The sequence below is a fragment of the Nicotiana tabacum genome, chromosome 17 (genome assembly GCF_000715075.1).
Source record: "Nicotiana tabacum cultivar K326 chromosome 17, ASM71507v2, whole genome shotgun sequence".
Taxonomy (NCBI): domain Eukaryota; kingdom Viridiplantae; phylum Streptophyta; class Magnoliopsida; order Solanales; family Solanaceae; genus Nicotiana; species Nicotiana tabacum.
The window spans coordinates 105,658,658-105,686,336 of NC_134096.1; the positions used below are offsets into that span (position 1 = coordinate 105,658,658).

The 27,679-nt window shown below is 37.2% G+C and overlaps 1 protein-coding gene and 1 non-coding gene across 2 annotated transcripts; one reads left to right on the forward strand and one right to left on the reverse strand.

The window, feature by feature from the left end:
- Positions 1 to 8,842: 8,842 nt before the first annotated feature.
- LOC142172215 (small nucleolar RNA R71) lies at positions 8,843 to 8,949 on the reverse strand. Its single transcript, XR_012701590.1, has one exon. It is a non-coding gene; the product is annotated as a small nucleolar RNA R71 (small nucleolar RNA).
- A 16,206-nt stretch (positions 8,950 to 25,155) lies between these two features.
- LOC107789255 (uncharacterized) lies at positions 25,156 to 26,507 on the forward strand. The gene has a single exon (XM_016611031.2). The coding sequence runs from the start codon at positions 25,718 to 25,720 to the stop codon at positions 26,198 to 26,200; it is 483 nt and encodes a 160-aa protein (XP_016466517.1). The 5' UTR covers positions 25,156 to 25,717; the 3' UTR covers positions 26,201 to 26,507.
- The last annotated feature ends 1,172 nt before the right edge of the window (positions 26,508 to 27,679 follow it).

Consider the following 27,679-nt stretch of genomic DNA (forward strand, 5'->3'; position numbering starts at 1 on the left):
CTTTTAAGCCTTGCTGCTCAAATATTTCAATGATAAGAGAATCAATAACAGAATATAAGCGAAGCAAGATGATATATGATGGTACACTCAACCTTTTCTCTACAGCTTTAAAGGCTTTTACAATCATGTACACTTGCATACAATCTAGCTTACTGGACTCTTTCCATTTCAGTGATAGATTGCTCAATTATGGCTTATATTTATATTTTATCTCTCTTTGCTCCTTGTGCTGTGACTAATTACTAATTCACATGGGGAATCAAGAATATAGAGACCTCTATTATTTCTATAAATAGAATTATTTATGGAAGTTGTGTATTTGCTCGTTTTGCTTGTGTCGTATAGATCACGCCAAAAAGAAAGAAGGGATAGCCTTAACATATCTGGAGTAGGCAAAAATCCGTATGATATCCTTGGAAAAGGTTGCACCGTACTCTTTTAGAACCGCAAAAGTTTACGTCGCTAAGGTGCTAATAATTCTCGCTGGAATTGATTTGGTCGCAAGAAATTTTGTTGGAAGCTTTTCGGATTGAGTTTTAGCGTCTGGTTTAGAGAATGTTTTGAACTTGATTTAGGAAGAAGGTATACGATTCTTACTTAATTGTTTAATGTCCAAGTGAAAACCAAACCTGAATGTCTTGTAAGTAGACTTATGACTAAGGCCTATTACACGTAAGTAGATTGTAATGAGTTTTATTTTAGACGGCCACCTAAGACAATATGACTAAGAGTCATATGTCTTAGAAGTGGCTGCTGCCACGTGGGGGGTTATTTTTATCTTATAATTCATTAATTAATTAGGTAATGTCCCGTTACCCGATATTTAACCAATTAATCATATAATTAAAAATTATCTCAAATTACTTAAAATTCTACTTATTTTTAATACACTTTATACATCCTACTATCATGGTCATATGGTACCTTGCATGGTACTAGTCTTTCAATATCAGGTATTATCGCTCGACCCGTATTTTATCCCAATATGTCAAACTTGGACGAAAATTTATTTTCTTTGATTCGCTTACCCTTTCACCTTCACAAATTTACTCATCACTTGTTTGAAATAGCATAATCCTTATAATCTCCAAATAATATTTTCCTTGGACTGATGTCAATTACCTTACGACAAATTCAACGTACAATACTATAGGGTGTAACATCGTCGTAATTTAATTTTGCGAAGCGTAATATCATCGTAATGTAGTACTGCAAGGCGTAACATCATCGTAATAAAATACTGCGGGACGTAATGTCGATGTAATATTGTGGGGCGTAACATCATTAACCCCTTTGGAACATTCGTCCTCGAATGTTGACTGATGCTCTTATCATTTTCATAACTTATAGCTCTTGTGAATACCTTAATACTCTCCTTGCCATTTAGGCAGTTGTTCTGTGAATAAATCCAAAGGCCAGGGCATTCCCCCCTTTAGGCCTCTTTCCCACGCCATGACTTGTGATCGAATTCTTTCCAATCTCGTAACTGTTGCTACCTTCTATCATGCAGCCTCTACGATACTAACCTTGTAAGTGTGCCTATGCGACTCTCCTCTCCTTTTTCCTCCATCTTTTAGCCAATCTTTAGGCCTTACTTTGTAAACATATACAAGGCTTAATAGGATGCCTCTCTGGGCATCTATAGGTATATTAAAGTTCTTCGCTCGGTACTTTGTAGAACTTGCGAATATGGCTATATCTTATTTCATAGACCTGGTTATCCATTCGTATGACTTTACTGCATCTACGTAGGTCATGCTATACCATAATTCTTACTTCGATTTATCGTTACTGAGGTTTGCAACCAACTCCAGGTTACTCTCGTTGCTTATCCTTAAGACGGATGGTCTAATCTCATCTCATACTGTTGAACTTTTATCCATCCATTGTTAATTCGCCTCAATATTAATATACAATATACCACTGATAACTTAAAACTTCTTACGTCATACCTTGCCACTAGAGCTTACGTTGCATCGAGGAATATTTGAAGTGATTTTCTTGATCCACTTAGTGGTGATACTGTACTTCAATGATCGTATTTTATAGCATCCCAATATGATTCATTTATGTGGGTATTTTAATCTCGTACACTCCATGGAATCCTCTTCAAATCATTACTCAATCGAAGGCCTAAACGTCATCCCTTATCCATCACAATTACACCCTCATTGTACTATCAGGGCAACATTCTATCTCTTCTAAATGCTACTGGTCTTAGACTCCTTTGAGTTCATTCAGGCTATACTGAGCTTTCTATAACTTAGAGAAACCATCAGCTCTTCATGTTTTCATGGGTTTAATCCCGAGGACTTATCTATTCTCGTCACCTTCTCACTCGCCCTTTCTTATCCTTACTCCTGTCTTCCTACAATCTTGTCGCTCTACCATACTTTTAGCTTGCGACCCATACATATCCATTTATACTACTCGCAACGTTCCTTCAACTTCTTTGCACCGTAGACTTCCTTGTTTTATTCTGAAATATCAAGCGAGACATCACCTCGTCTCTAACTCTTCTTTATTCTCTTAAATAGACCTCTCAGTACCTAGAAACCATAGGTTGGAAGATATGCCACTGACAACGCTGCTATCATTCCTGGATACTGAATCCCATCGCTTCTAGTATTTTACCTAAAGTATGGACTGAATCCCATCGCTTCTAGTATTTTACCTAAAGTATGGACCACTCACATCCTTCTACATTTGAGTATTTCGTACGCTGTTCACCTTTATCTTACTTATTTTAAAATATCACCTCACATTCTTCTATCTCTTTCATAACCTCTCTCCCACATATGTATAAATCACATTCACCATTTGAAGCTCTATTATAATACTTGCACCTCTGGTGCCTATACAATCCGGTGGGAGTTCCATACTGAATTCTTATAAGGCTGGTATTTTTCTAACTGGCTTTATCGTAGAGCCGTTATAGAATATGGTTGTTGTACTATCTCTTTTGCACCTCTGATATTAAGAGTGATTCTTCTATGTTCTCAATCATGATTCCTATAACTTCTGGGTCTAATAATTGGATTCCTGATTTACTTCGTCGATGTAACTCTTTAGTTTCCTCCTCCTTCTGATCGGCCTTTATGTATGCTTAAGTTGTATCCCGATCTGCGGTTCATGGTATTAGTTATTCTGTTTAGCCTTTCATGGGCGCTGAAGAATATTCATGATATAATCCTTTAACAATTCAATCCTTCGTCTATGACCTGGGCTTAATTATTTCTTTTAACGTATACCAGAATCTTCTACGGCTGTATATCTTGTATGTATAAAACTCCAAACTCTTAAGTGCGTTCATAACGTAACTAACCCTGGATCATTAATCGAATAATTCTTTTTGTTCCATCTCAGCTTTCTTCAAACGTAAGCAATTACTTTTCCTGGTCCTTCTGCCCCCTTTTTGCATGCATACTTAACTTATCTTAGTGCCCATGCATATTGGAATTCCATACAACTCATATGACCTTGAATATCACTGCTGATTTTACTTTTTGTTCATTAGCCACGATAGGTGCCATTTTCTTATGGAGTGCATACAATGTTGTTGTGAGATTGTTTTTACATGACCATTTCTTCTTCAAGTTACTATGCTTAGGTTGGAATCTTCTGCCATATTTCCTCAACTGGTCTTCCATTGTAGTACTTAGGGGGGGCACCCGATTCTTGCAAGGCTGAGAGCTTATTACCTTGTTTACCTAACGGAATTTTTTGATGTCCTTCCTCGCCTATAATTATCCGTAGTTACTTACCTCCATGCCCTGTGCTTGTAGGTTTTCTTCTAAACTTGATATTTTTACTGTCTTTCCAGCGACATTCTCTTTTATTTCTGTGATACTCATACGGTACCTTTTCAACTCCCCCCCCCATATGAATAGAATATATCTCAAAGTATTATAATGTCATATCTGCGAGGCTAAATCCCCCCCCCAGGGAAGTACTAAGATTTAGCGCTACGATGATCTACATATAGATGTTTTACCTCATTGGCATCTTTTCACATTATCGACGACTCTTACCCGCCTCGCGGAAATCCTTTTGCACTAAGGATAACAAAATTCCTTACCCACGAGGGTGACACTTAACTGGCACACTTAGTCCTTTAAGCTTAACTTTGCTCACATTGCTTCCTTTTAGGAAAGCGTCTTCCTGAATGACCTTTCTCTGAATTCCTCATGAATATTCTTCTGTTGTCCATTCTTTTATGGCCGGAACGAAATCTAAAATTCTCATGATGTCGATTATTATCAAATCACTCAGTCCCTAATTCATGTTTAGTTTATCTTGTTCACCAATCCATACTGGTTTCTATTACTCTGGGGTCTAACTTTTCTTTCTGTTAATCACGTTAGAATCGCGAACTTATTTCTCAAAATGAGGATGTGACTGTATGGCCTATACTCTCTTGTTGTCTTAAGGCCCATCACCTCCCGTCTCTTTTTTTCATTTGACTATAGATTCTGTAACACTCTACTGTTGCCATACATGCATCACATCTCACTCATAATGCTTCATTGTCCCACTTCGTACTTCCCTGCTAATATTTCTATTTATCACTTTATCCTGAAAACTTTAACAAGACATTCTTTCGCTCTTTACCTTCCCTTGCTCCATCTACTGGCTCTTCGGGCTGCCTAACATTCTCCTTCTACTAAGGACGGGAGCCATACTAAGGTAATATTTATCCATTCAAGGTTTTCAGTTCCTATCTTTGTAGTACTTATATCTAGCTGTACTATTTTAGTGTGCACCATCTGGGTGTCTCACAAGGAGATCTATTAACACATTTGCAATATCCTTCGGAAATGTCAACTAACGCAAACAATTCATCCACCATTTTGGCTCACTCTAACCCCAGCCGGATCGTGATATTATGTCCTTCTCTTAAACCATATTTGTTAGCTCCCATAGGGCATAACTCAAATCGGTGTGGCCAATTATACATACCTCTGTTACTGTTGAAGGTAACGCAAAATGTTTATATCTCTCTTCCTGAATGGTAAATAAGGATAATCTTTATTAACTGGGTATCTCGTACCCTTCTTTACCTTGCTTGTTTTACTTGCTGTAACTCGTGTCTAACTTTCGATTCCGTTATTCCTTTTTAGCGTAAGAGTGGATAAGTATTCTTTCCTAAAAGCTCCTTATCAAGAACCGCACACTTTTTAGTACACGCATGATCTGCTGAAGACCTCTCATTTACTCATCATAAGCAAGATGCAAAATCGAGTTTCCTCTAACTCAACACTTACATAACTATATTTCTTATCGATCATCTTTCTGAATGTAGGCATCGTCTTATTACGAATAAAAGTTCAGGATTTGAATTCTTATAAGTGAGCTCTACCACACGATCTAGAGTAAGAAGAAAGAGTGACAGTCCTAAATGCCCTGTAGCCTCCTACTTATAAGTGTGGTGCACAACACACCCATAAACAAGACTCTACTAGACACGGCTTGTAAACTCCCTAGGACAGAACTGCTTTGATACCACTTTTGTCATGCCCCGAACCTGGGGGCGAGACCGGCACCCGGTACCTTACTCAACCGAGTACCAATGTAACGTATCTTTCTTATTATATAATCATATACAAGTGACATACGGGCCTAATAGGCCAACATGATCATTTATAAACTCAAAACGTAGGCCGACAAGGCCGTACTATCTTTCACGTACACGACATATATCTACAAGCCTCTAAGAGTACATAAATGTCATAAAGGTCAGGACATGGCCCCGCCATACTAATCAGTACATGTCCTAATCATACTGACCACATAAATAACTCCGGAGCAAATAGAGCGCACCAACACCTTCCGCTGAGCTGATAGCCTACTTGGAGGACTCTCGACCTGTCTATCAGGACCTGCGGGCATGAAACACAGCGTCCCCAGGCAAAAGGGACGTCAGTACGAATAATGTACCGAGTATGTAAGGCACATAAATAAGTACATAACAGACATGGAAGAATTATAGAGTAAATGACTCAACCTGTAAGTCTGGATAACTCTGTAAATCATGAAATAATTATAGTATCATGCATATGCGTATGAATGTCATGTCGTGCATAGGTACATGTTTCATAACATCATCAGGCCTCTGAGGGCATCTCATCATATCATCTCGGCCACTGTGGGCAAAATCATCAATGTATACCAGCTGATCAGGTGGTGGTGCGTATATAACGCCGTAACCTTTTCCCATATCCCATATACATATATATACATATATACTGTAATATACGCATATATAACGCCATCTGGTCATGGGTCAATGTATATGTATAAATGCATGAAATGCATAAGAAATACGCTAATAAAATTTCTCGGAATGTCATAAAAATAATATGCATGTCGGATAAACTTTATCAAATACATATTTTTCTCAGACCCATGAACCGAAGATATAATAATAATTAAGAGATAACTATATTTTTTTCATATGGGAAAACCATTATGTTAGTGCTGTTAAGCCTTGCTGCTCAAATATTTCAATGATAAGAGAATCAATAACAGAATATAATCGAAGCAAGACGATACATGATGGTACATTCAACCTTTTCTCTACAGCTTTAAAGGTTTTTACAATCATGTACACTTGCATACAGTCTAGCTTACTAGACTCTTTCCATTTCAGTGATAGATTGCTCAATTATGGCTTATATTTATATTTTATCTCTCTTTGCTCCTTGTGCTATGACTAATTACTAATTCACATGGGGAATTAAGAATATAGACACCCCTAGTATTTCTATAAATAGAGTTATTTATGAAAGTTGTGTATTTGCTCGTTTCGCTTGTGTCGTATAGATCATCCCAAAAAGAAAGAAGGGATAGCCTTAACATACCTGGAGTAGGCAAAAATCCGTATGATATCCTTGGAAAAGGTTGCACCGTACTCTTTTAGAACCGCAAAATTTTACGTTGCTAAGGTGCTAATAATTCTCGCTGGAACTGATTTGGTCGTAAGAAATTTTGTTGGAAGCTTTTCGGATTGAGTTTTAACGTCTGGTTTAGAGAATGTTTTGAACTTGATTTAGGAAGAAGGCATACGATTCTTAATTGTTTAATGTCCAAGTGAAAACCAAACTTGAATGTCTTGTAAGTAGACTTATGACTAAGGCCTATTACACGTAAGTAGATTGTAATGAGTTTTATTTTAGATGGCCACCTAAGACAATATGACTAAGAGTCATATGTCTTAGTAGTGGCTGCTGCTACGTGGGGGTTATTCTTATCTTATAATTCATTAATTAATTAGATAATGTCCCGTTACCCGATAATTAGCCAATTACCCACATAATTAAGAATTATCTCAAATTACTTAAAATTCTACTTATTTTTAATACACTTTATACATCCTACTGTCATGGTCATATGGTACCTTACATGGTACTAGTCCATTAATATCGAGTATTATCGCTTGGCCCGTATTTTATCCCAATATGTCAAACTTGGATGAAAATTTATTTTCTTTGATTCACTTACCCTTTCACCTTCACGAATTTACTCATCACTTGTTTGAAATAGCATAATCCTTATAATCTCCAAATAATCTTTTCCTTAGACTGATGTCAATTACCTTACGACAAATTCAACGTACAATACTACAGAGTACAACATCATCATAATTTAATATTGCGAAGCGTAACATCATCGTAATGTAGTACTGCAAGGCGTAACATCATCTTAATATAATACTGCAGGACGTAATATCGACGTAATATTGCGGGGCGTAACAGATAATTACGGTAGCCCGGAACTCATAATCCTTATAGAGTATTACGGCGAGATTATAGCTAAAGAGTTAAGAATTAATCCGGCAATTGGAGAAATCAATAGCCCTAGATCCTTTTACTTTTGAATTCAATTTTAGTCTTGATTATTGCTAATTTTATTGTCATTTTTCCTTAGCTAAATAAATTCCACTGATTATTCATAAAACTCTTGCATCCGGAAGTTGTCTGAGCTTATCATTAGCATTATTTAAAGTTGTAGTAAATAGGTTAGTTCCCTGTGGGATTCGACTCTGGACTTGAATCGGGTTATATTTGCATCGACCGCTTAGTACTTTTTATAAGGCATAGTTGGGCGTGATCAAATTTTGGCGCAGTTGCCGGAGAACTAACGGTGTTATTTATTATAACTTAGAAGAATTGCTAGGATTCTTAGTTTAGATCAATTTCTTACGGTGTTTAAATTTTTCCATTGAAATTCTCACGTTTGAATTCTCCTGTGACTCAGGTGTATGCCTAGAAGCTCTTTGAGGACTGGTGAACGTTTTGAAGGACTCTCAGACCCAGAGAAAGCATTCAGGGCATTAAATCGAGCCAACAAGAAGAACAAACAGTTACAACAAAAACACACACTCAAAATTGAAATGGACAACGTGAACGATGTCAACAGAAACAATCGGAATAATCGGGTTGACCCAAACAATGGAGTGGTGGCACCTATGCCAGAAGCTGCTCTTTATGATTAGGCATAACCAACTGCTGATAACCTGGCCACCGCCATTGCTGTACCTCAGATACAAGCAGAGACATTCCAGATCACCAACAACATGCTACATCTGTTGCAAAATAAGGGACTATTCTCCGGGTCATACATTGAAGACCCACAATAACATCTGAAGAATTTTCTATCAATATGTGTGACCCAAAGACAGCCGAATGTGACTCCTGAAGCCATCAAGCTATTACTGTTTCCATTCTCTGTGACTGGAGAGGCTCAAACTTGGCTGAATTCGCTCCCAATAAACTCCATTGCCACTTGAAAAGAATTAGTCAAATAGTTCTTAAACAAGTTTTATCCTCCCAACAAGGCTGCAAGGCAGATTGATGAGATATTGCAGTTCAGGCAGAAACCAACTGAAACCTTGCAAGAAACCTGGGAGAGGTTCAAGGGTATGCTAGTGAAGTGTCCGCACCATGGCATTTCAGATCAGACGCTGGGACAGAGATTCTACATGGGTTTAGCAGACAGTTTGAAGGCCAATGTAGATGCTTCAGCTGGGGGTGCATTTTTGAGCAAGACATTCAAGAGTGCAAGATTCTTCTCGACAAGATGGCTCAAAATTCAGGTTGGATGGCTAGAGGTACGACACTTACACCAATAGTGCATTCTGTTGCTCTTGACCCAAACAATTCCCATGCAGAGAACATAGCCACTCTCATGACTCAGATGAGCACACTGACAAAGAAAATTAATGAGATGGGTACAAAGCAAGTGCACATTGTTGATACAACAAATGGAGGATTGTGCACTCCTTGCATAAACCAATCATATGTGTGCTCGTGGAATGGAGAGAATGACAACCAGGGATTCAGAGAAGACATGAATTATGTCAATAATTTTGGAGGTCAGAGGAAAGGTGGGCAATAATGGGGACCAGCACCAAACCAGTAGTACAGACCCAACCTGCCACAACACAACTCCAATTCTGGAGGCGCACGACCAAAAGGTCAAGTTATGCCTTATCAAAGGCAGCAGGGCTATAATCAGTAGCACCAGCAACAGTTGGCCTACCAACCACCTCATCAACAACTGGACAACAACATGGTAGAAATCAGGGGTATGCTGCAACAACTCATTGGAACAAATGGTAAGATGCAAGAAAAGTCAGCAGCACATGATTCAGCAATCAAAGGCATTGAAACTCAACTGGGACAACTATCTATGGCCTTGAACAATCGCCCCCAAGGAACATTGCCCGCAGATACAAATATTAACCCAAAGGAGCAAAACCCAAATCAGCTAATGGCAGTGAATCTCAGGAATGGAAGAGATTTAGACAGAGAGCAAGCAATTGTTCAATCTAGGAGAGAGACTACGCCAACTACTCCAGTTATATTAGAGGCAGATGGGTCAGCAGAGCTCACCGAGGTGGTAGTTGAACAGGCACAGGTTGACAAGGGTAAGGCGAAGGAAGGTGAACAAGTCTCAGAATAGGTGGCACCTCTTGTGCCAGAAGCTTCCAACAAAGAAAAGACATCAAGTAGTGGACAGAGGTTGACTCCTGCACCATTCCCTAAGAGATTGGCTAAACAAAAGAAAGATGATCAATACATGAAATTCATGGAAATGCTTCGACATATTCAATTGAATATTCCATTGATGGATGCTTTTAGGGAAATGCCAGGGTATGCAAAAATGATGAAGGACCTGATATCGCGAAAATTTGACTTTCAGGACCTGTCCACTGTAACTCTGACACAGACCTGCAGCGCGGTAGTGACAAGACATATGGCCCAAAAGGTGTCTGATCCAGGTAGCTTCACTATCCCATGCACTATTGGGAGTTATGCTTTTGCTAAAGCATTGTGTGACTTGGGATCCATCATAAACTTGATGCCCTTGGAAATCTATACAAAACTGGGCATTGGCAGAGCTAGACCGACCTCAATGTTGCTGTAACTGGCTGATCGCACAGTCAAAAAACCGACATGAATTCTTGATGATGTGCTTGTGCAAGTAGGGAAATTTATATTTCCTGCAGACTTTGTTATTCTTGACTGTCAAGTGGATGAAGAGATACCCATCATTCTGGGAAGGCCATTCTTAGCCACTGGGAGAACATTAATTGATTTTAAGACTGGAGAATTGAAAATGAGGTTGAACAATGAAGAAATAATATTCAACGTTCAACGATCCATGAGGATACCCAGTGAATTTGCAAACTGCTCACTAGTGGAGGTCGTGGATGTAATACTGCCAGAAGAGGATGAGACCCTTAATGTCAAGGATCCATTAGAAGCCTGCTTGATGAATTTGGAAGAGATGGACGATGAAGGGTTGGCAGAGTGGTTCATGGCTCTCGAAGGTCATGGATTCTGGAAAAGGGAACCTCAGTTCGAGCCCCTACGCTTAGAAGAGGGAGCAACACCACCTGCAAAACCATCAATAGATAAGCCACCACAGCTGGACTTGAAACCGTTTCCAGCCCACCTCAGGTACGCTTTCTTGGGGCCTAATTCTACTTTGCCTGTTATTATATCATCTGGTTTGCTAGTTGTGAAGGTAGAGCAACTATTGCAGGTATTGCAAGAATGTAAGTCTGCCATTGGTTGGACCATGGCAGACATAAAGGGTATCAACCCAGCCTTTTGCATGCACAAGATTCTTCTGGAAGAGGGGCACAAACCTTCCAGGGAACATCAATGACGGCTGAACCCGAATATGAAGGAAGTAGTAAAGAAGGAAGTGATTAAATGGCTGGATGCGGGTATCATCTTCCCCATCTCTGACAGTAACTGGGTCAGTCCTGTCCAATGTGTGCCGAAAAAGGGAGGAATGACGGTCGTACAAAATGAGAATAGCGAGTTGATCTCGACTCGTACAGTCACGGGATGGCGAATTTGCATGGACTATCGGAAACTGAACACAGCCACTCGAAAGGACCATTTCCCATTGCCTTTCATTGACCAAATGTTAGACAGGTTAGCTGGGCGGTCCCACTTCTATTTCTTGGATGGATACTCGGGGTATAACCAGATCTCAATAGCCCCGGAAGACAGAGAGAAAACATCCTTCACTTGTCCATATGGCATCTTTGCCTTTCGGAGAATGCCCTTTGGACTTTGCAATGCACCGGTTACATTCCAGCGGTGCATGTTAGCTATTTTCACTAACATGGTGGAGGATATTATGGAGGTGTTTATGGATGATTTCTCTGTGGTGGGGGATTCATTCGAAGATTGTCTTCACAACTTAAGAAGAGTTCTCAAAAGATGCGTGGAGACAAATCTGGTGCTGAATTGGGAAAAGTGCCATTTTAATGTGGCATCGAGTGTCCAGCAAGGGCATTGAAGTCGACCATGCCAAGGTTGCTGTGATTAAGAAGCTGCCACCGCCCACTTCGGTAAAGGCAGTGAGAAGTTTCCCTGGGCACGCCTGGGTTCTATAGGCGATTCATTAAAGATTTTTTCAAAATTGCTAACCCCTTATGTAAGCTGCTTGAAAAGGATCAACTCTTTGTGTTTTCTAATAATTGCAGGTTGGTTTTTGAGGAGCTGAAGAAGAGATTGGTGACTGCACCCATCATAGTTGCACCCAACTAGGAAAAACCGTTCGAGCTCATGTGCGACGCCAGTGATTATGCTATAGGAGCAGTCTTGGGGCAACACAAAGACAAGATGATGCACCCGATTTACTATGCAAGTAGGATGCTCAGCGGTGCACAACTCAATTACACTGTAATGGAAAAGGAAATGCTGGTTGTAGTGTTTGCCTTCGACAAATTCAGGTCGTACTTAATTGGTTCAAAAATTATTATTTATACTGACCATGCAGCAATTAGGTACTTGATAGCAAAGAAGGAGTCAAAGCCACGCTTGATTCACTGGGTTCTTTTTCTACAAGAATTCGATCTGGAAATCCGTGACAGAAAGGGGACGGACAATCAAGTGGCAGACCACCTCTCAAGATTGGAAGGAGCTGAAAAGAGAATGGAGGTTGAAGACATAACAGAGACTTTCCCGGATGAACAGTTACTTGCTGTGACAATGGAGGAGACGCCATGGTATGCTGATATTGCTAACTATTTAGCAAGCGGTATTGTACCTTATGAACTCTCCTCAATTCAAAAGAAAAAGTTCTTCCGCGATTGTCGAGCCTATTATTGGTACGAACCTCTATTGTTTAAAATATATGTAGATAACATGATCCGGAGGTGTATCCCCGAGAAAGATCAACCTTCTGTTTTGCAGGCTTGCCATGCTTCACCATATGGTGGACACTTTGGAGGAATCCGGACAACAACAAAAGTGTTGGAATCGGGATTGTATTGGCCTACCCTGTTCAAGGAAGCCCATGCTTGGGTCAAAGGTTGCGATGAATGCCAAAGGACAGGCAATATATCTCGCCGTCACGAGATGCCGATGGCCACAATTCAAGAGGTGGAGGTTTTTGACATGTGGGGGATCGATTTTATGGGGTCGTTCGTCAGCTCGTATGGTAACAAATATATATTGGTAGCGGTTGACTATGTCTCCAAGTGGGTCGAAGCGGTGGCTCTCCCAACCAATGATGCAAAAGGGGTAACAAGTTTCCTAAAGAAAAACATCTTCACACGTTTTGGCACCCCGAGAGCTATAATCAGTGATGGTGGAACCCATTTTTGCAATAGAGCGTTCGCACGTCTATTGGAAAAGTATGGAGTTCGCCACAAAGTAGCCACACCGTACCACCCACAGACGAGCGGGCAAGTTGAAGTGTCCAATAGAGATATTAAAAGTGTCCTGACAAATATAGTGAATGCAACAAGGACTGATTGAGCGAAGAAGCTGGATGATGCATTATGGGCGTGCCGCACAACATTCAAAACTCCAATTGGTATGTCACCGTACAAGTTGGTGTTTGGAAAGGCATGCCACCTTCCGGTAGAGCTCGAACATAAAGCACTTTGGGCACTGCGACAGTTAAATCTGGATATAGAGACCGCATGCACCAGTAGAGTCACTGAGTTACATGAGCTCAAGGAATTCAAGTTCCATGCATTTGAGAATGCTAGATTATACAAAGAAAAGATGAAAATGATCCATGATAAGAACATCTTAGATCGGAACTTCACGCCCAAAGATCTAGTGTTGTTATACAACTCGAGATTGTGATTGTTTTCGGGTAAGTTGAAGTCCCGATGGTCAGGACCCTTCAGAGTGGTGCAAGGGTTCTCAAGCGGAGCTGTAGAGATTGAATCCGTAGATGGGACAAACAAGTTCACGGTAAATGGGCAAAGGTTGAAACATTACTTTGGAATGGTCGAAGAGAAAGGGGATAGAATAGTGATAACTTTGGAAGAGCCCCAGTATGCGAACGAGGAGTGATAATGAAAGCCTGCGTCATACCGCGATGTTAAATCAGGCGCTTCCTGGGAGGCAACCCATGGTTTGTTGTAAATCGTCGTGCCGCGACGTTAACTTAGGTGCTTTTTGAGAGGCAACCCATTATTTTTCTTACTTTGGTTTTTGTAATTGATTTTGAACAACTTTGACCGATCTACTAGTGTGCAGGGCAAAAATTATGCGCATCAGAAGGATTCTGGGGTTGAAATTAATCGAGAATAGGTAAAAATGCGGCAAAGACAAAAATTGGCTGGAGACGAGATCCGCGGCCGCGAATTGGACCATGGATATGGCCGCGGATTTTGGCCTGTGTTCTGTCCCCCGTCCGCGGCCGCGAATTAGACCTCGAATTGGGGAGCGGATATTTGGTCCCCCTCTGCCCAGAATCCGCGACCGCGGATCTGGTCGCGGATATGGGGCATGTCCAGGTAAGGTTTTTTTTAATTTTTAGTCAAATTTTTTTTTTATTTTTTTTTATTTTTCCTAACTTAAACTCCCACCACCCCCACTTCCCTCACTTCTCTTCTTTCCTTCCTAACTTCAAGTCCCCAAACCCTTCTCCTTCCCCCAACAAATAAAACACCCCTCCCTTCCCCCATATTTTCCTTTCAACACAAGACTCTTCTCATTCCTTCTCTTCTCCACTCAACCAATCTCCAACCTCCATTCTTCTCAAGATCTCCAAGTAAATACATGATTTTATTCCTCTTTCTTAGTATTTTTCTTTTTTTCTTTTCATTTTTTTTTCTTTTTTGTGATTTTGTGTCAATCTTTTCCCTTGCTATTGTATGTATAGGATAGTAAAATCATAGGTGCTTTTGTCGGGGATTTGGATGGTGGTTTATATGTGGTATATGGAGGCTATTTAAATTGGTTGATTTGGGGGAAGCCATTGTTGGGTTTGTGAGGAATGGTAGTCTAATTGGGTCTTTGGGTGATTTGGGAGGACATATGCACACTACCTGTTTGTTGATTTGCCTTAATGAGTGTTTAATATAAATTGTGACCAATTGTGCGAGTGAAGTCTGAGTAACCGCCATTGGGTCACATATTCCGCTCTCCATTAATAATAGTATTTATTGTGTAGGTAACATGCAACCTTCAAGGAAGAGACGCGCTACCAGGGCCTCATCAAGTGGTCATGGAGGCTCATCTCGGGGACGGGCACCGGCCAGTGCAACTCAGTTTGATCGTACCAGGTTTGTCTCTAGAGCTGCCCAAGACCCTTTCAGTTTGAAGGCCACTAAAAAACCTGTACTGGAAAGGGGTATTGACAGGGCGTCCCTCCAGGATGAGTGCCTTAATATGTATCGGGAGTTGATCAGGCACAGGTTGGATAGCTTTTTCGAAGAGCCGGAGGAGGGTAACTTGATGCTTGTCCGGGAGTTCTATGCCAACTTCCCCGAACATGAGGATAGAATGTGTACTGTGCGACACACGGGGGTGGATGCCTCGATAGAAGCCATCAGGAGAGTGTATCAATTGTCTGAATTCAATGGGGATGAGGATTTCTATGATACTTACAGGAGAGAACCCATCACATGGAACAAGTTTTTCAGAACTATCTGCGCACCAGACAAAGAGGTAGTGTGGGTTGTGCTGGGATCGAAGCTACACTCTGCCTCACTCATTTTTGAAGGAAAGTGTTGGTTGTACATCATCAACAGTCGCTTGTTGCCGTCCCACAACACCACGGAGGTAAATGGTCCGAGAGATGCCTTGATCTGGTGCTTCGTGAATGGACACGACTTTGATGTGGCCAAGGTTATTCAGTCTGAGATGTTCGTCCGTTCACCACAGAAGAGGTATGGGTTCTTTTTCCCCTCTCTGATCACTAGATTGTGCCGGGCAGCAAGGGTGCCTGAGCCACCAAATGCGGATAGCATGGTAAAGAAAGAAGCAAAGTTTCGGGCAAACAAAGTGACCATCGGGAAAGACCCGGTGGCACCAGGGGCAACTCATAGTGACGATTCTAATGCGTCGGAAGAGGGCGATAAAGGGCAGGAGGAGGTTAAACCTGCCTCACCCCCACAAGAACAAGCTACAACGGTTGAAGGACCATCCCAGGGCAGACGGAGCACGCGAATGACAGCCCTAGAACAAGACATGGCAGGACTGCGCACTTCCGTCACAGCATTGGGGACTAGAGTTGATGCTTTGGCCACCCAAAATGCGAAGTCAGAAAAGAAAATCATGGGCTGGCTGCGTGCGCTGGGGAGAGCATGTCATCTCGACCCTGGCACTGTCTCCAATCAAGACTGATCTACCAGGGAAGTTCCTTTACCTTGCATTACTTTACTTTGTATGACATTGGGACATGCCATCTTTTTCAGTGTGGGGTGGGGGATACTTTGTTGTATGTTGTATGTAGATAGTTTCGTAGTTTATTTTTATAAATCAACTTCGACTTGGCCCGACAATGGACATCATTCGACGGGTTTCTTGAGGGACTAAAGTCGAAAGGAAAAAAAAACCCAAAAAGATTTTCATTTGTAGTAGTGTATCAATTCCCCCTTGGTTTTTCTTTAAACCACGGTTCTTTTCCAAGGGTTTTGTTTGAATCGGGTATAGTTAGCTTTTTATTTTTAGTTAGGAACTTATGGGCTATGGGCAGAACTTTAGTGTGACGCTTATTAGTTGACTCTTGTAAGAAGGCCTTAAAATGTATGTTCTTAATTTGGCTTAAGTACCCTGATCCGAGTGTTTGATGATCTAATCTGGAATGGGTCATGTGCCATGTGTGTGTGAGGCTTGTTATATTCTATGCACGACATGTAACGCCTAGAACTTGCCCCGTGTGTCTGTAAAGCGAAATGGTAGTCTTGTTTAGTCTGGGAAGTGATATAGGCATTTCTTCGTTGAACCATATATATACATACTCTACCCACCTATTTGCTATGTACCATAGTTAACCCCGTTGAGCCTATAATCCTGTTTCCTTGGCAACCACATTACAAGCCCTATCCCTTATTTGAATTGACCATCTTTTTGAACCCTTTACCTCTCGTAAGCACTTGAAATACTATGAATTTAAAAAGGATAAAGTGTGGAGTAGTTGGTGGAGCTTTTGAGTGGAACTAGGGAAATAAGGAGAAAGGTATATCTTGTTGTAAAAGCCACTTGTGAAAAAAAAAAGAATAAAAAAAAAGAAGAACATTGTTAATAGTGTATCATGTTGATTGGTAATAATTCTTTGGTGGCTTTTAAGGTGATTGTGCTCAAAGAAGAAGTGTGGGGTGGTATATATGGTGTTAAAGATGAAAATATTGGTTTAACTTAGGTGTGGACTTGATTGTAAAATAAATGTATTAAAGTGCTTAGGGAGATGTAGTCACTATTATATCCAAATATATCATACCCAACCTCCAGCCTACATTACATCCAAATAAAGTCCTACTTGATCCTAGACTGAGTGAGCTCAATTAGTAGAGTCGTACACTACGGGCAAGCCTATGGTGTGTTTTCTGTGGCACAAGAATATCATTTCTGAGGGTAAGTGAATTCTGTTCCTTTTAAAGTTCCTCAGTGTGTGTGAATTTTACTGATTGTGAAATGAGTCTCTTTTGTTGTGAGCAGGCACTTGATTCATGAAGGAGAGGTAAGTCTCAACCTATGAATTAGAGTAAGTAAGCCGGTTAGGAACATTGCATGGCTAGAGGGAGTCAACTCTTGAGGTGTAGATGTTGCACTAATGTCCTCAATTTATGTGAAATATTCTTGGTTTGACGAGTAGGGAGGTCGCTCAGTGAAGTTAGGCCTCTTAGAGTATGGTTTGATTGCTCGGGGACGAGCAATGGTTTAAGTGTGGGGTGTTGATAGTAGGCTATATTTATGCAATTTAGACACTATTTGCACATTAATTTAGCCTCACTTTATTGATATTTGAATGCTAAATGATAACAAAATGCTCTAATTAAGAATTTGATACTTTGCAGGAGCTACTCTGAGCTAGGAGGGAGCTAACGAGTATTTTGGAGTCAACATTGAGTGTGAAAGGCCAATTGAAGGTTAGTCCGGTCGAAAAGGAGCGAGAAAAGCAAGCGAGATGACCACTCCAGATGCGCGGCCGCGAAGTGGGCCGCGAATTGGCCCGCGAACTAAAGGCAGTGAGGCAGTAGAAATCCACGGCCGGATCCGCAGTCGAATTCGCGGCCGCGGACGGGCGGACGAAAGCCAAACACGCAGGGTTAATTATGTACTTTCCTAGGTGACTAACCTAAACCTATATAAAGCCTAAACTCGCCCAGAAGTCAGGGATAGCTGTTTTTAGAAGATTTTAGAGGCAAGAACAAGGGACAGAAGACGGATAATTTCCTAAGAGTTTTCATCTTCTTCTTCATACTTCTATTTGTTGATTATGAATTATTTTAGTGATTTATTTTCCATTAGTATAAGTAGCTAAATCTATTATCTAGGGTTGATATAACCAATTGTTGGATGAAGTCTTGACTCTATTTTGTTATAATTGAGCCGTGTTTGTTCTACGATTGTTCAACTACATATTGTATTGTGGTTAATTGAAAGGGCCTTTGATTAATCGTGTCTAGTTACCTTATGTTGCTTGAGAAATAACACTTGGTTAGATTGTTGTTGAACAACACCACTTTTGGGTAAGTTAAGAGATTAATTACTTGAATTTAAAAGTAGGGTTAGAAATAATGAATCTTTGGTGGGATAATTCTGAGTTGCATAAATTGTTAACTAGAGTAGTTCGAGAGAATGCTTCTATTAAATTATTGAGATAATTACGGTAGCCCGAAACTCATAATCCTCATAGAGTATTACGGAGAGATTATAGCTAAAGAGTTAAGAATTAATCCGGCAATTGGGAAAATCAATAGCCCTAGATCCTTTTACTCTTGAATTCAATTTTAATGTTGATTATTGCTAATTTTATTGTCATTTTCCTTAGCTAAATAAATTTCACTGATTATTCATAAAACTCTTGCATCCGGAAGTTGTCTGAGCTTATCATTAGCATTATTTAAAGTTGTAGTAAATAGGTTAGTTCCCTGTGGGATTCGACTCCGGACTTGAATCGGGTTATATTTGCAGCGACCGCTTAGTCCTGTGTACAAGACATAGTTGGGCGTGATCAGTGAGTTGTGTGATATTCATCTAATCATGCATTGCATGTCTTTATTCATTACTTTTATCACATATTGCCACATTCACCTTTAGGAATAAGTCTGCATTCTCAATGCTTATCACAAGTCACATTCTTTTCAAGGAATATATCATAATCAGAAGCGTGCTTTATTATTTTTCATACCAATTTGATGGTAAACATTGCCTTCATATTTTGAAGGACTATTTTGAGAATCCTTATTGTTCTCCTTTTATAATCATAATTTTGATTTTTGGAACGCCCACGTTCATTGTTCAACCACTTGTCTTCATTTAGACTTATTATGCACCACTACCACATTCACTTCAAGAATGGAGCAAATCAAGTGGGACAATATTCATGCCTTTTCATGAAAAATATATTATTTTTCTTTAGTCATCATTATATCATCAATATGGTATAGTGAGACTCAAATCCAATGTCTTATCAATATAAAGGCATGTTAGGCCATAATGAATTGGGACTCAAACCCAACTCTTATCATCATGGAACATCAGGACTTGATCCTGATGTCTTACCCTCATGGTGCATTGCGACTTGAACTCATTGAAGTTGATATCATTAATAACAAAGGACAAAAATAATTTCAAATACGAAGGAAATGCTTACCTCTTGAGTTAAACTCTTCATAATGTCATTTGGATATAATTCTCAACAATAGACTTTTATTTACTCAAATCAGCTAAGTAATTAGTGTCAAACAGATATATGAAAATATAAAATAATATTAAAAATTCACATGTGGTCTTTGTTGCAATAAGCTTACTTCAAGATGAAAATGATATGACCAGAACATTAAAGAAAAATGATGTATCAAATAGAATAATATAGTACTACTAGTTACCATGTAATTTTATGAAAACTAAGTATTATGCTCTCTAGAAAAATAAAGAGATATAACAGAACCTTTAGGTTAATCAGGGAATCAAAAAAAATAGTGGATAAATCTCTATCTACTACTATATACTTTCTATATAGAAATGATTCAACATGTTAATTTGATAACAACTATCATCAACGAAAAATTTGGTGTAGTACATACTTCTTGTACTAATATTTTATCTTATTAAAATAAAATAGTTACGAGTATTATTATTATTATTATTATTATTATTATTATTATTATTATTATTATTATTATTATTATTATTATTATTATTATATTATATTATATTTGACAGTAAACTAATATATAATCACTATACTAGGTATACTAAAACCGTATTATAAGGTAAAAACATAAGCATACATAATAAAGTATAATTTTAATTTGGTAGATTATTTAGTCTAACGCATGCCACCTATTATTTAGTTCATGAAAATTTAACAATACTATATTCATGAACAAGGTACTCAAGTTTATATTATGATGAAATATCACAACAAAACAAAAATGAAGGAACCAACATTCATTTGGCGGAATATACTCATATGTATATCTGATATCAAATTCTAAAAGAATTGTTAGGCTTGATAGTTTTGACAAATAGATCATCGAGATATACCTTACCAGAAGTGGAATTTAACCTTGAGGTTAGAGACTTCGTGCTGATAACGTGTTATGAAACAAAACCAATAAGTAACAATATAGAACAAGGAAAAATAAGCTAAGAGATATAGAGAGAAAGAGAAGAGAAATTCTTATATCTTCTTCAATTGTGTGTTTCTTCCTATCTATTACAAGGCCTTTATATATGCATGAAAAGTGAATAAAAATATATCAATGAATATGTCATTAAACATAGAAATATGTCATTGAATATGTCATTAAGCATTTGAGAAAATCATAGATGAAGAGTAGACATTCACCATAATTTGATTTTTCTTATAACAAAAAATATATAATTGTGTGCATTTTTTGTTCACTCAATGAATCTAACTCGAGTACATACGTGAAAGTAAAGTTGTTTTGATTTTGCCCATTCTAGTCTAGCTCCTTACTAGGATTCCGCCAGACTTTTTGCCTACATCAAAAGGTCCAATGAGGATTTTTTTGCTCATATATGAAAAGATACGTTTATGATATTGGTATGAAATGGATTCAAATAAAGCATAATGGACATAGATTATTTATAAAGTTGATTTAAGCTAGTTTTGGATTGAGGTATAGTTGATATAAGGGTGAGGGGGGTAATCTTTTAAGCTAATTATAAGACAAGTGTTTATACATCAAAATCAACTTATAAGTATTTTTTTTTTACTAAACTTTTTTCTATCTCTAATTTCCTTAAAATTCCCGACATCAAAGTCAGCTTATAAGTAATACTAGGATGAAAATATTTAAATATGAAAATTCCTGACATTCGCTATATTATTATTGACCATACATAACAATCCTCACATTGTTTTTCGCTGGATATAATTTTTTCATTATTCATCGTATAAATATTTTTTTGCATTATAATCCCTCATAACTAATATGTCTGCATATGCCCTTAATTGTCTAAATTTCTTAATTATTCAAGCTTTTAAAATTTTAAAATATAAAAACCCTCTTACATGATATCATGATCCTAGAATCACTATGACTAATGAAAAAGAGAGGGGAAAATGATCCTAGAATCACTATGACTAATGAAAAAGAGAGTGGAAAAACTAAAATATGGTTCTTTTTTTAAGTAACTTCACGTGGGCCACCGGGGTAGCAAAAAATTGCAAGATTATATATTTGCTTTGCTCTTAGTGGTTGGTAAATTTAAAATCATTTAATTTCGATATCTGCTGATCAAGATAATTTATTTTATACCCTTTCCTTAATTTTATATCTTATCATAGTATTGACATTCCAACAAGAAGCTCTTCTTTCACTTACATGATTAAGTCAGTCAAATTTTCGGACAAGTGGATGAACTTACGCAAAAAAAAATAAAAAAAATTGTTACTGTACTACACGCAGTCCATAATATCTACTACTCCTATCTTCTAAGATATGTCTTTACAAACGATCTTAAAGATATTTAATAACTTTGATTATGTTATCAGTCAATATTAACCTGTATATTTGTTTAAATAACTCATTTAATTAAGACTCTGTTAACTAAAAAAGTAAGGTGGAGTTGGGAAAGAACTTTTTAGTGACTTTTTATTTTTTGAAATGGCAAAAATTTTGAAACAAATTTAATTTGCCAAAATAACTTCGTAATATTTGGGATTAAAATGTACTGCCTTTTACTGTGATTTTACTTTTGCAAATTTGTTAAATATGATCGCAGTTCATGCTCTATAATGCCACTTTCTTTTGTTTCCTTTGACAATCCCCAGAATTAGAAAGACATCTAATACATATTCATTTATGTTATTTAGAGATGTGAATCTCTCCTCAAGGTGGTAAAAAGTATTCTGATCCACGGTTCATTTTTTCATTGGAAATCAAAATACTTAATCCTGAAAGATATAATATCGGTAAAGTAATTGGCGAGTCTAATATGTGTGACCAAAAAATACTAACACTGTTATTTGAGTAAATGCAACCTTTAGGTTAGAGATTATTTTTCGAAAAGAGTATATATATATATATATATATATATATATATATATATGGAATGAGGTTGATGCATGAGCAGTGAGAAGAGTAACATCTAAAATGGAATTGCAATTACCATAGTAACTCCAATTTTGACACTTTAAACATGTTACATGACCGTTAATATAACTTTCAAGTTTCAAACTATAGTTTCCCTAAGTTTCTCAACTAAAACTTTGCTAAAATTGGAGAGGTTTATTTTGAAAAAAAAACATGTACACCTGAGGACTTAAAACTCTAAAAAGAAAAAAATATTTATACGTTGACCCACAAAGTCACTGTGATGTCTCCATCCATAAAAAGCCATCCCTACTTGATAATATGGCTGAGAACTGAGAAGAGACCCCCTAAATCCATAGGCGGATTCAGGATTTGAGGCTTATGAGTTCTTACCGTAATTTTAAATTAATATACAATAATATCTGGGTTCACAGTAAGATATTTATAAATATTTAGTGAATTTCTTAATATAAATACAGAGTCTACGCAAAAGTTATTGGTTTCCTAAAAACCCGCAGTCAATGCTCTAGATCCGCCCCGGCCTCAATCCCTTAGCCCCCCTGACATTTAGAATGAGCTCCCATTTAACCCGTTTATGTCCAACCAATTTGACGTATAATGACAACATATTTTTCTACCATTTCAGCTACAGAAGTTCTAAGAATTTCTTTTTATCGAAAAATTATTCTTAGTAAGTATGACTAAAAAACTATATATATATATATATATATATATATATATATATATATATATATATATATATATATATATAAAAGGTAACTTGAAATTTAATTTATTTGAGATCATATGTTTGAATCCCAAGTACACTATATAATCAGAAGGAATTGTTGGCTTCTATCAAAGGGAAGGCCCACCCTATAACTTCAATTGGCCTTAGTTGGTAGGGGTTACACTGTCATCTGACACTCTAAAGAGTCAGTAATAATCCCAGATCTCAGGACATGCACTTCGCTTTTTTTACGTTTGCACAGTCAATTCAGCAACACAACAACAACTCAGTATAATCCCACTAGTGGGGTCTGAGGAGGATAATGTGTATGCATACCTTACCCCTATCCTGGGGTAAAGAGGCTATTTCCAAATGACCCTCGGCATCCTTCCCTCCAAGAACTCTCTACATTGCTCTTGGGGTGACTCGAACGCACAACCTCTTGGTTGGAAATGGAGGGTGCTTACCATTAGAACAACCAACTTAGAAATAATCCCAAAAAAACAGAAGTCTTGAAGTTTGAGACAGGATAGGGATGGGAATAGTTGGAATTTGGTAATCACTAATGGGATGATGTTAGAAATTTCAATGTCCCCGTTCAAGGGATTCAAGATTTATCTTATGCTAAACAATGGACAATATAAATTTTTAATATTATCATTATGTTATACTTTCTCAGTTCCAATTTATGTGATATTATTCGTTTTTTGATATTTAAACTTCTTAATTTTGATTATATATTTAAAGATCAAATCTTTAAGTTTTTTAATAAAATTTATATTTTCGAAAACTACATAAAAAATATTATACGTCACAATAATTAATAATTTAAAATATTTAAAAGTTATATGAAAAAGTTACAGCCAAAAAACAACTCATTTGTATTCGAAATCCGAACACTATTATATAAATTGAGATAGAGGGAGTATTGTATTATGTAGCAAATTACATACTTTATTTTTAGGTGATTAATTACAATTATTATGAACAATTATCTTTTAGGGAGTAGTTGTCTTGACATTATAAAAAGTTACCCCGCTAAACTCAAGTTAAATTAAAATACCATAAAAGAAAACCCCACCACAAATATCAATGTGCATGAGCCAATTAAATGCTTTTACTCCATTAGCACCTCTCCTAGGCCCCTAATGTAGTTCATTTCTCTCGCTTACTGGTCTTTCGCTCTGGTGTAATGCGAAGCTTAGTTGGCTCCTGAATTGGATAAGACTACAGAAATCAGTGAAAAGTTGGTTCGACCAATCGTTACCCTCCACTTTTCCCAATCCAAAAATACCAGTTTCAAGAATTCAGGAGAATTGATTGATGCATCTGTATCCCTTTATCCACCACATACAGCTAATATCTAAGTCTAACCCTATGAAGGATAAAATGGAGTGTATTATGTTTTGATTACTCTATTCACTCTAATCATGTGAAGTAATTTGACTTAGGAAAGAAAGAAAGACCTATAGAACTTGTTTTATTAGATACGTTTGTATATTTAAGTGATCATAAAATTTCTTACGACGAATGAAATGATTCTTAAAATTAAATTATTTTTGAATATAGAAGTGTTTATTTTTGAATGAATTAATAAGAAAATAGTATCATAAACAGAGTAATAAACGAGGCTCCTAACATACTCTCTTAGTCTGAAAAAATAATTTTTATTTTTTTTTAGTTTGTCGCAAAAAGAATAATTTCATTCTATATTTAGAAATAATATAATTTTAAACTTTTCATTTTACCTTTAATAAGATATTTATAACTATATAGTTTTAGACGATAAGTTTAAAGTTTTTTTCTTCATTCTTAAATTCAGTGAGAGAGTATTTTTTTTTTTACACTTGGCTTGTGAGATTTCCAAATGCCTCTTCTACATTCAAAAGTTCATTTGTTTTCTAAACAACTTTCTGTAGGTTTCTTTGGACTTTCATGTGACCAAAAATATTCCTCTCATTAGCTTTCAGTTTCAAACCATTTTTGGCTGAGAGTTGGGAGCTGCTCTCATGAAAATCATCATTTTCTTTTTAGCTTTTTTGCCTTCAGTTTCCAGTATTGAGGGTGATGAAAGTTTCAAAGCTCATGTAATATTTATCTATAAATCTCTGTGTTGCTTGTCTTTTCCATTCTGATACTGCAGAACACTTTAGCCCCTTGAAATCTGTGATCTTCTTTGTGGAGGTTGCCATTAAGAGAAAACTCAGAAAAAAAGCTTCTGCCCTTTTTTTGGAGCTATTTACACCTAAGGTAAAGAAGATTCCTGATACCATTCTCTTATATCCTCTTCTTTTTCTTAATCAATGATTCCCCTGAATAACCAAAAATAATTCATAAAAAAAGAAGCCAAACAACCCTTTCTCTTAGCTATATAAATAGTTGTAAGGCGCTGGCAAGCTCTTTTGGTACTTCAAATAAAAAAGCCTCAAACTTTTTATCTCTACATTCTTGAAATTTTGATTGATCTAATTAAAACCAAACACATGGAAGAATTGTATGGTGGCTATAACAACAACAGAAACAGAGGAAAAACACAGAAAGATGGTGACTTTCAAGAAGAAGATGTATGGGCTTATATGAAGGAAACAGATTTTTCATGTTCATCATCCTCAAGAAGAGTTAAAAAAAGTAGTAATAGTACTATTGAGTCCATTGCTGTGCCACTACAGAAATCATCTACTCCTGTTAAGATCAATGACAAGAAATCAAAAAGAGTGTCAAAAGATGGTTCATTGGTTTCTTCTGATGGTGCAGTTTATTATGGAAATGTTGATATTAATGAAGTAGATGAAGAAGATGATTATGGAGATGGAATGGTTCCACCACATGAATATATAGCAAGAAGGTTAGCAAGAAATCAGGTTGCTTCATTTTCTATGATGGAAGGAGTTGGAAGGACTCTTAAGGGAAGGGACCTTAGCAAAATGAGGAATGCCATTTTAACAAAAACTGGTTTCTTGGAATAGTTACTCATCATCATTGATATCATAAGTTTTAGTACCTAACTAACAATATTAGGCTATGTTGCGACAGGTACTCCAAAATGTTGTCGTGTCTCCAAATATTTTTGGAGAGTCTGAACAATAGATATTAGACCATCCATTTTTCTCATGTGTCATTACTATTTTTTTTCTTTTTCTTTTCTTCCTCATCATGTCTAAGTATGGCCTTCCAATTTTGAGCTCGGAGTTGCAATTTTTGGGGGAAAAGAATGGCAGGCTCTGGAATTTTGTTAGGAAGGTTTATATGTTTTTGTATCCGGTATATCATATATGAAAGAGTGGTTTTTGTATTTAGTAATTTATTAGTCATGTTGTCAATAGCTAATTTGCTGCTTTATTATGTCTATTGTCTGCTTAACTTAAATTAATACTGATAACTTACATATATGTAGATGGTATAAAGAATTTATAGAAGTATCGTACAACAAGTAATGGTAGAGTTCATTAGAAAGAGTAGCTCTTTGCATTAGTTGACACAAGCTGTTTCTCTTAAATAATGGTTATACGTGCTTAACTTCTAGTACAATTTTAGTCACTCTTACAAAGATTATTCTTTTCTATTCATTTTTTTGACAGAGCATAAATTTCTTCGGCTTCTTAGAACACTGGACTTATGTCCCGTACTTTTAAAAAGATCTTTATTGTATTTTTTAATATTGACATAAAGTTCAAATTAAAGATGAGGTAATGTTGTTAATATTTTATTTTAAAAGCAAATTGAAAGAAACAGAAGGCTGGAATCATCAAAATTAAAGAGTGGAGTTTGGCAAAAAGATCATTTGGCCCCATACGATGAGTTAAAAATAGGAATTAAGGGGCAATCCTGAAATCATAGATTCAAGAATAAAAGAAAAAAAAAGGCAGTCCGGTGCACTAAGCTCCAACTATACGCGGGGTCACGGAGGGCCGAATCCAAAAATGCATGTGATATAATCGCCTTTCTTTACTTTTCATGTAGATGTTTCATTTCTATTGCGGATCCATTCAATTGATGCTTCTCTTTTTTCTGGTCATACTATACCATAATTATTTCTCAAAAGATAGGAAGACAAAAAAAAGTTTGATTAACTGGGCTCAACTAAAGCCGAGTTTTCTGAGCTTTAATTGAGCCCAAACAGACGACCCACAATTCTTGGCTCATCCTTGTAGTGCAACTTTTTATATGAATTACTCAAGAAGCAGGGTTTTAAAGTAGTTTTGCTCTTCATGAAATTAGTGTAGAAATGGCTCGTGATAGCCACTTTTTAACATGGTATTTAGTTTTTATCTAATATTTTTAATGCTGAGCAAAAATAGCCATTACTATATTAAAATTAATACGAAAAGATATTTTTACCCTTTCTTAATGAGTACTGTGTAAATATTAAGGACATGGTGTCCTTAATATTTACACCACACACATGAAGCTAAGGACGTCATGTCCTTAACATTTACACTGCACAT